Source organism: Nanorana parkeri, unplaced genomic scaffold, assembly GCF_000935625.1.
Source record: "Nanorana parkeri isolate BGI_ZX_2015 unplaced genomic scaffold, ASM93562v1 scaffold467, whole genome shotgun sequence".
Taxonomy (NCBI): domain Eukaryota; kingdom Metazoa; phylum Chordata; class Amphibia; order Anura; family Dicroglossidae; genus Nanorana; species Nanorana parkeri.
Window position 1 is genome coordinate 419300 of NW_017306735.1, and position 10671 is coordinate 429970.

The 10671-nt window shown below is 38.7% G+C and overlaps 1 protein-coding gene across 2 annotated transcripts in view; it reads right to left on the reverse strand.

Annotated features, from left to right (window-relative positions):
• NRP2 (neuropilin 2) overlaps positions 1-10671 on the reverse strand; it is a 142184-nt gene that overhangs the window by 27628 nt on the left and 103885 nt on the right. For both annotated transcript variants that reach the window (XM_018560590.1, XM_018560591.1), the window contains exons 13-14: positions 8748-9013; positions 1468-1564 (exon numbers count right to left, since the gene is read on the reverse strand). In XM_018560590.1, the coding sequence (XP_018416092.1) occupies positions 1468-1564; positions 8748-9013 (363 nt within the window). The remainder of the gene's footprint in view (positions 1-1467; positions 1565-8747; positions 9014-10671) is intronic.

Consider the following 10671-nt stretch of genomic DNA (forward strand, 5'->3'; position numbering starts at 1 on the left):
ACTTATTGTCTAGCCAGAGAGCAATGGCAATAAAATATACATGTTTTTTTCTGTCTCTGTGACATATTATTTAATTGTTCTTTTGATTTACAGAATGATAGAATATGTGGAAATTTCAAATATGCATCTTAATCATTGCAACAATGAATTGAAGTTTCATGTTCTGAATCATACATAAGGACTAGGAAAAATGCAACACTGATACTAAAGTATCAAACCATCTAAAAGTTAAAGTTTAGGTTTAAATGGAGGCTGGTGCATTGAGTTAGCATTTTGCTTTTTATATGTCATGGATGCTCCATTAGTGAAATCTCTCTGCTATTGTTCCCAAGTGTATGAGTTTGTCTCACTTCGGGTGGAATTATAGTGATTCCTAATTTTTGAGTGGTTTCTATTGAAAATGTTCTATGCCGATTTTTCTGGGGCACATCACCTGTCAGGAAATTTTTCCACTCAATCTGTTTGAGCTTCCATACTTCCAAAATGTTTTAGTGTGGAACCCAGAGATTCCAGTGCTCACCCTTACTGTCTAGGGGCTTTGCATTCTTCACTGTCCACGCTGGTATGTGAAATATTTATGGGTTTTCAGGGTCACATTTCCACAGGGTAATACTAGTTTACAGTACTCTGCTATATTGGATGCCACATTATACGTGGGTAGTAGTATGCTATTACATTTAGCCAACACAAAAAAAGTGGAGACACAGGTCTGGAAGCCACTCCTATGGTGTTCATGAGTTCTGAAGACAGGCCATGGGGACAGAGGTCTGGAAGCTGAATCCTACACTGATCTTAAGAGGTGAAGGGTCTCCAAGTGAAGGCAGCAAGATACTGTGCTACATAATAATAATATAATAAATGCAGTTATACTGAGTGGTGAACTAAGCAAAAAAAAAACAACTGGACCACAAGGCATTTATTTTTACCAGGACAAGCATTATCAATTTTCCTTTTCTTTACTTAAAACATTCAACATCAAGATACTGCTTTAAGCCTACTTAAGACATTTTTTGACAATGTAATAATGCCCCCAAGGTGACAGGTAATTAATTTCTATTTCTAGAACATTGTCCTTAAACTGGGTATGCAGTATAAGATTTTTTTCATTCAGATTTTGGTCTGAACGGAAAAAAATCTAACCAAACCTCCCACTGCAGCTGTTGTAATATGACAGTTGGCCCCGCTGGCTTTCAAAGTACCTGAACAGTGCCTGCATCTGACTGGATTTCAGGTGCTAATTGGCTGACAAATTTTGACCTGCCTCCTTCGATTTTTCAATTGAAGGGTGTCGGACGGGAGCTGGCAGAAAGAGCCACCAACCGATCACATTTCAAAATTCGCTTAGTATACAGCTTAAGTAATGCCACTAATAAAACTAGTTGCATAATGTTGAACTTTTATGGCACACAAACTTTGTTTAAGCTATAACTTTTGATAGTCAATAACAGAATGTCTGGACATGCTTACCCATACAGTGTTCCAGGGGGATGTCATTAGCTATTCGAATGTCATCCACAGCTATCTCTCCTGACTGGCCCTTTCCAACAATCCCCTCAATGACAACCTGCAAAGAAAGATTAAGGAATTGACAGGTCAATATCAAAAGCAAAATACTAAAAAACAATAACTTTCAAAAGCCAAGCACCAAAAAGCATTATGAACCTTTGGCATTTTATCTTTTTTCTCTGGGGAGAAGGAAATGATCATTAAGAGCTCTGAGTCGATTAGACTTTCTATTGACTTTCATGCCTGTAAACACATCTTTTGATTTTTAATCCGTATACTACTTAGTTATCACTACTGAGGCCTGAAGAGGTCACATCCCTAGCAAATATTGGATAGTTTATCAGTCCACCAGCGTATGACTACTCTTTCTGACCTAATTTATTTGCGTAATCTGCATTCACATTATGAACAGACAATTACAGGATGCATCTTTCAACTATAACACTACAACAGCTTTATAAATATAATGTTCCCAAATTATTTATATCTTCGAAGTTATGCCTGGGGTTAGTGTGTTAAATATTGTGTAGCATACAATTCTATGAGTACTGCATTATCCGCATGATTCATAATTAAATACATTTCTCAGAATGAGCCGAGTTCAGTCTTCCTGCTATGGGTAACCAAGAAAAGCACAAAGAAGTCTGTTACCCATCAGGTATAGGTTCCTCTGGTTAAGAACTAAACAATTAGAATTTAAAATGCAATTTCTTTCCAGCAGCAAGGCACTTCCTCACTGGCTGCTGATTAATACAGTTGCTTATCTCTTCAATAATCAATGCAATCATGTCTGTCCTTAAAAGGGAACAGCACAAGAAAAAAAGCAGCTTAGCCTTTCAATAGCCATTTGCAAGAATTTGCATCAATTCTGAACTGTGGCCTTTTCTAATACAGTGACTGCCATAAAACAGGAGGGCAATTTAATTAAATGCCAAAATGGCTGTTTATAGATTTCTTTCTAGAATGGTTTTCACTAAAGGACATTCCGACTTTGTTTCCAAAGACTGCAGATGTAAGTGAATCTGATACATAGTCAACCGGATAGAGAGAAAATAGTACGCAAACATGTACACAAAACTGTATTAATGGATGTACAGATAGACAGAAAAATAGATAGATACCATGTCACTCACATTAAAGACAAAAGAATGTAGAAATATGTGAAAAAGGCAAACATTTTCTTGATGCAAGGAGTTTTTTTTAACTACAGCCTAATGACTCCCACCATGTTGACAAGTCATTAGCACCTAGATTTTGCTTGTTATCTATGGATGCATTCATGTGTCACTTCAAGAACAATCTATGTCAAATCTTCCCACCTCATTATTACCCAATTACATCATCTGCGTTTCTGTATTATTTATAAACTGCTCTGATTATTTGATCAGATGCATAACCACACATGAGATAATACAAAGAAATATACAGTAAGTGATATACATTAAAATCACATACCACAGAGTCTAGTTTCTATTCCGTTGCTTCTAAGATCCAGCACCACTACTCATGTGTTCTCTGGAATTGGAATGCCTGCTCTGTCTTTAACAAGCTCACCTCTGTCCATGACCTTTTTACCACCAACTCCCTTAACGTACTTTCCATTACTTAAACTTGGCTCTACCTCTACAGCTGCCCTCTCCCATGATGGCTTCCACTGAACTCACTCATTTAGACCCAGTGGACAAAAGGGAGATGGGGCTGGAATCCTTATATCTCTACAAAGCACTTATCAAGTTCTTCCTTTACATGTCCTCTTTTGAGGCTCACTGTATTCAGCTTTTGTTCTTCAGTTTCTCTGAGGATTGCTGTCATTTATTGGCCTCCTGGACAGTTGTCATACTTCCTTGACAACTTCTGTGCCTGGCTACTCTACTTTTTCTCATCTAAAATGCCCACTAGCATACTTGGTGAGTTTTTTTTTAATTATAAATCTTTATTGGAGGGAAAGACAGTAATGCAGGGGTGTCAAACTCAATGTAATCGTGGGCCGCATCAACATTATGGTTGCCCTCAAAGGTCCTGTAAGACTATATAAATGTATCTAATCTTTATCATGATTGCCTCTGCATTCGATTATCACTGGTTTTAGTAATAGCTTAATACCTAGATCTGAAAGTAGAAGTCTAGGAAATGGCCTGGTGGGCCGGATTCGGCCCCTGGGCCTTGAGTTTGACACATGTGCTGTAATGACTCCAATAGGTCACACAGCACAAAAACCAAATGGCAATATCAACTAAAACAGTACAGGCATGCTTATGAGGACTAGACAGAATTGAAGGACCAAAATATATATCAAAAGCATTAACAGGAGTAACAATACTAGAGATATGTCAATAATCCAGGAGGGGTCATACGAACTTCCCAAAAAATGTTTTCCCTTTATAAGTAGCGAAACTGGCAAGGAGAAAAGATAGAGAACGAAGAAAAGGAGAAAGGAGGTAGCCAACAAGAGAAAAAAAGTGGGGGAATGGGGAACTGAGAGAGGGGGAGAAAGAGAAATCTATCCAATAAAACTACATACAGTTAAATTTTTCAGAACGGTTGTGAAGCTCAGCCGTAAGCTCCCCATGTGCATAATGTTGTTTATTCTGGAGAACCACCATACTTGGAGAGTTTACCAACCCTGTTAATACTAACACCCTGGCTAACTCTCAACTTCCCAACCTAACCTCCTCTTTTGACCTAACAATGGAAACATGATGGTAACACCTTGACCTTGTAGTCACACGCCTCTGTGCTGCTTGCAACCTCTCCAACACCTTTTCTCTCTCTGATCCCAACCTTATCAGCTTCACACTCTTCTTGTCCTCAACTCCCTATCCTTCCAAACAGCAAACAGTTACCTATAGAAACCTTTTCGACTTTAACACTTGTGTTCTCTATTCTGCTACTAACTAACTTTATAACAAATTCTCACCCCTGACCTGGCCACTTGATCTCATTCTGACTGACACACTCGCTCCCCACACTACACACAGAATTAGGCCCTGGCCGCAGCAATGCTAGCAAATTAATGACACCAGCAGGGTTATTCACAAGAGGGTGAAGAGTTTGGAGAAGACAGGAGAAGTGAACAATCTAGGCCAAAATAGATCATTTGGAAAAATTCTCCAATTCAGCTCACTTTCCAGTTCAGCTATGTTGTCCTAGATTGTTCACTTCTCCTGCCTTTTCCAAACTCTTCACCCTTTTGTGAATAACCCTGCAGAAGTTTCAAATGACATACCCATGCTCTTGCACTATTGTGGTGTAAAAGTAAATCCCTGCAATACTTTAGCCTGTATCAAGTTGCCCTACTAAAATAAAATTTCTCCCCCTGTGTTTTGAAACACACCTATTTCAATAGTCTTATTAACACCATCTCATACAGTCCCTGTCAATTCAACCTTTAACGCACTACTTTGTACCACACCGCCTTTTCCCACTAAAGGTGCCCATACACTGCGATTATCGCGGGAGATCCCACGATCGTACAATAATCGCAAAGTGTATGGTAGGTGTGCAACCGTTTTTAGTGTACAGTCAAACGTCTTTTGTCTAAGGAGCATGTTCGAAAACCAGCCGAAAATCTTACGAGTTTCGGTGGTTTGTGGCATGCTCGGGAAACAAATGCCCAACGGGCAACGCGCACACTGCCCGTTCAGCATTGCGGTCATCGCAAGTACGATCTGCCTGTCCAAGATGGGTAGAGTGTACGTTTTTTTAATTACTTAACAACCATCACAAGACTAAAGGTGCCCATACACTGTGCGATTATCGCACGATAATCGTGGGAAATCCTGCGATCGTACGATAATTGCAAAGTGTATGGCAGGCGTGCAACCGTTTTTACTGTACGGTCGCACGTCTTTTGTCCCTAAGTCTTTTAACCCTAAGGAGCATGTTCGAAAACCAGTCGAAAATCGTACCATTTTCGGCTGGTTTGTGGCATGCTCGGGAGACAAATGCCGAACGGGCCGGTGTGCGCACACGTACACTGCCCGTCCAACATTGCGGTAATCGGAAGCGATGATCGCAAGTACGATCTGCCTGTCCAAGATGGGCAGATCGTACAGTTTTTTAACTACTGTATAACCATCGCAAGACTACGGACTTGCGATGGTTGTAAAGTATATGGGCACCTTAAGGTCTTGCGATGATTGTAAAGTGTATGGCCACCTTAACTCCCCTTAAGCAATTTGTGATGAGCTCTCCTCAGTCCATTTTTCTTCGCAAGGGAAGTTTCCCTTAGTATATATATAGATCTATAGATCTATATATATCTATCTATAGATCTATAGATCTATATCTATAGATCTATAGATCTATATATATGAGAAAAAAAAAGGTAACTATATGTAGTAAACGCTTTGTGTCACCAAGTAAAATAAACCCTGTGACATATTGGGTATAACGCATGTACTTTTCAAAGGCTGTCTTTATTCCATTTATGCTGACTGTTTGGGATGATGTTTCATTTCTATTTGATTACAATCACAGAAACATAGAGCTGATACCTGCATGTCTAAACTACAGGGAGTGGAGAATATTTTTTTTTGTAGCGAGACAAGACTTCAAAATTCTGCCGAATACATCAAACGCCTAATGCCATCCACAAAGACCCAAATACTGCTATAGATCAGTGCTTTCTGAATAACAAGCAGCGTACCATTTAGTTGCTATAACAACACGAGAAACAGAATGAAAACAACTCTGCTTAACTGAAGTCTCCGATGGGAGCCATCCAGATTCTCCTGTAATATTAAAATAAACACTATAAATCCTCTTAATACAAATCTCTTATTGCATATCTGCTAGAACTGTCCCTTTAATTCAAATATCTTGGAAGTTGGCTTCTCTCCTGCAGTCCGCTGACAATTTATTAACCTAATGATATATGCACACTGCAAAGTATCACGGCTTTCAAAAAGTGTCCAATGGGACCTGAGACAAATTTAAGGCTCACTGTAATTAAGAATACCTTGCATTATCCAGGTGACACATTCGACTAATATGCATAATGTTGAGAGGCACAGCTAAGAGAGGAGAGGTAGCACAAAAGAACTAGGAGTCATCCTCAAAATGAACAATGTTTTTGTTTCCCTATAGCTGGGGTATGGAAAATATAGTCTCAGAGTGAAGCTATCAGTATAGAGTAACTTAATTTTTCTTTTTTGCATAAGAGCCCACCCACAGCACTGACAAAAATAAGTAGGTGCATTATAATCCCCATGTTCACTAACCCTTTGTGTTTATGGAGAATTTGCAAGAGGAGCAATAATTTTAAACCCCAAAGTTACACTGCGTATGAGTTTTTATTTTATTTTAAACCTCAACTCCAGCCAAAACTGTTGTTTGCTTGGTTTTGGATAGAGTGGGAAAAGGGTTAGAATATCTGTCAGCATTTTACTCAGGTCCATGTCCCTGTTGGAGAAACCTACTCTTCCTCCTTGGCCCAGTGACACCTTGTAACACCCAGGGTGTCACAGAGACAAGAAATGAGGGTAATAATCACCAATGAGACATAGAAAACCTGCCAGCTTTGCATTGGTGTCTAACTCTTCTACAATATATATTAAAATAAGAAAAAAAAAGGTTCTGACTGGGGTAAGGTTTTAAGGCAGTACCAGGTGTAACATGAGCAATGATCTCCGTTATTCTTATGCACTTCCCACTTTGCTAATTCTATATTATTTTAGGATCATTAACTATTTAACTAATTATTTTAGGAACATCTCATAGATACAGTCGTTGCAAATATATCCAAATAAATAAAGTGTAATCTAGTGGATAAATGCTATAATTATTTTCTGAAATATTGTCACATGATTCAGTGTGTACTTAACTTGAAGCTGATTTTAAGCTTCACTACAGTAATAATAATACTACAGTAATACACTACAGTACAGTACAGTACATTATTATTATTATTATTACACTACAGTAATAATAATAATAATGAAGAATATATTTTACAAATGCACATTAATTACTATTATTTCAGTTAAGGGGTGGTTTTTGTTTTAAATGGAGATCTAAACTACAGACATGGAACAAATAATTTTGAAAGTCAGTGTTACAGATATGTAAAACTATAATGTATAAAATTATCATATTAAATGGTTGTTGTACGTCCTTTCTACCATATGAAACAGAAGCAGCCATGATAATGTCTCTCCAGAGGGTAGAACTGTGTTTTGTTAGCTACAAGTAAAGAAAATGTCTTAATAGCAGAAACACTTTGATATAATTGCCATGTTCGTTCTGTTTCAAAGTTTCATAGTTGATGACACTCATTTGTTATATCCAGATCAGTAAATCAATTTTCCTGATCTACAAACATTATGGCCTGTTACCCAAACCCTGGAATGTAGTGCATTGACTGAAACAGACCTTCTGTTCTGTTGGAACAGGCTGTGGAGAAAAGAGGGATCTAGAATGGGTCTAGTCAATTGTATCACAGAAACTCTCGGAGTTATTTACTAAAGAGCCGAAGGATCCAGCCGTAGCTTTGGCTGATCCTTCGAGTCGCTTCACGAACGCATATGCTTTGGCTAGGCTGAGCCGTAGTGACAGCCGAAGCCAAAGCCGACCAATCTCCACGCAAATGTCAGCTGGGCGGACTCAGCCGTGACCTCGCGGCTCGCTCTGCCCAGTTGTAATAATCAGCCTCCCCAAATGACCTGAGGACGCTGATCTGTCATTAAACAATAACAGATGGGAGGAGCCGGCCGTGACGTCACGGCCGGCTCAGCCCATTTGTTATTCATTGGCCGGGACCTGCTGAAGACTCTGATAAGTGTCGACCAAGAGGAAACAGTTGGGCGGAGCTAGCTGTCACCACAAGCTCCACCCAATTGTTTTTCTTGTGCCGCCATCTGTCAGATGCTACATTTTGCGGCGGGAGTCGGAGGTACCGAGCAGAATAGCTGAGCCAAATGCAGTTGATGTACGGCTGATTTTAGCCGATGTACAGCTGATTGTTGGCAATCAGCCGTACAAGACTGAAGTGAATAGCCAAACAGCGTTCGGCTTACTCTACTTCGGCTGGGTTATTCATTTGGCTGCCTTCACCAGCTCTGTGAATAACTCCCTCTGTGTTTGACCTAATTCACAGTGAAGTAATATGGCTGACAGCAAAAATATCTGATGTTGGCAAGATAGTGCCATGTCCTGAAGAAGCATCTGTTGAAGATAATTTCTTAATTAGCAGTTATGTCATAAAACAGATGTAATTTAGTATGGGCTACAATTTTTCATACCTGGTAATCTTCCTCATCACTTTGCAAGAGGATTTTGCCATCTTTCCATTCTCCTCCCTGCTCCTCTCTTATTTTCCACAGTAACTTGGTCCCTTGGCTGGATCTTCTTAGAACCTTCAAAATTCCATCACTGGTTCCTGAAGCACGATAGCGAAACACCAAGCAGAGGACACACCGGGGCTGGTGCATTTTTGGACTTATTAAACGTGCATGATGCCCCTCTCTTCGCCCGCTGCTGGGCAGGCGTAAATAGTTTTTACTACTCACTGAAACAAATAAAAAAAAGCAGGTTAGTTTTTCATTAGCTTGACTTTCCACACATAGTTAATCAAATTAAATGACAGCGCCAGATTTACTTGTATACTATTAAGAATATTTACCGTTCAGGGTATATAAATATCTGCATGCAAATTCCTACTTAAAATATGAAATACAAAAGTCTTCTTTAGTAAATAAATACAGAAGAAAATCAAGAAGAGGAATAAAAAAAAACATCTATATATTACAAAGTGAGTAAAGTTGTGTTAGTATTGGACTAAAAGGGTTGGACCTTACTTTTAAGCATAGTCTGAGTGACGGTTCCTGAGGGGTGTGTTGTAGGTCAGAATGAGAGTGCTGCTTATTTGCCACGTTAGTGAAGTAAAGCATGACCACAAGTGCCCAAAAGCAGAAAGTATGAGTGCCAGAGCCAAATAGATTACAGACTTGAAGTATGGTAACTAAATTGCAAAACGGTAGAGTTGACTGTCCACGTTTAGCCATGGGGAATGCACCATGAGCAAGTCCCATTCAACAATGATCTTATGTACAGAATACAGTCAGATAATAGCTATCATAACCTTAACAGTTCTAGAAAGTACACCTGGATTGTAAATTATTACTAGGTTTACCTTCTGTTTGCTGGCTATAGTTTATATAAATGATATAAACCCTTGAGGTCAATAATAAATTATGGTGAGAAAAAACCCCAAAACCATGTCTGAACAACAGAAACATAAATTAAAGGAAACAGACCACATAACCAGGACAATTTATCATATAATTTTGATCCAATCAGAATTACAAACCTGCATCATCTCAACTCAGCTAGAACATGTCAAAATAAGCTGATTCAAAAAACCCAAAATAATTTTTAAAAAAACAAACCATTCTACTTTTATTAATCTGTCTGATGTACTTAGGTTTGGACATAGACAAACTTGATTTTACCATGTCAAAGAAGGTTCTGAATATGTGTGTCAATGTATCAAGATCAGAACTGTAGCTCATGGCTTTTTCAAGAACTTCAAAACACTTTTCTGGAACTAAAAAGAAGGTGTGCCTTATCCACCCCAAAGTCACAAGTTCTCAGTTTGTTGAAGAATACAGATACCCCTTCTGTCCTTCACTGTCAGATGTGACCTCTGTGGGAATTCTTGGTCCCCAAGCATGAAAAGCAGTAACAGGGTCTGTGACAAATCTTTCTTTCCAGGCACAGTTTTGATGCATGAGAGCAGCTTCTGTGAGCAGTTAAAAACACTGAGCGCATTCTGTTCTGTGATAGCCTACACTCAATGTTACTGTCATGGGGTGCAGAGTACAAACAACTACAAAGACTGACAAGAAATTAACTTTTCTGTGGAACTCAACACTGTAACTCTTTCATTGAATTGGATTTATAACAAGTCATTATTCGTCTAGTATAGCTTTTAGATATTATTTATTTTACAAAATCAAGTTGTGTTCTGTGAGAGCCTCACAAATACGTCTACATGCACTTATTTTGTGTTTTCTGCATCATACCACCAACTGGCTATTTTGTCACCTAACAGAACTCTATTGGATTTAAAGTGTATTTCCACGTTTGCAGCCAAATTGGAATAAAACTGTATACTGTATATGTATACTGTATATATATATATATATATATATATATAATATATAT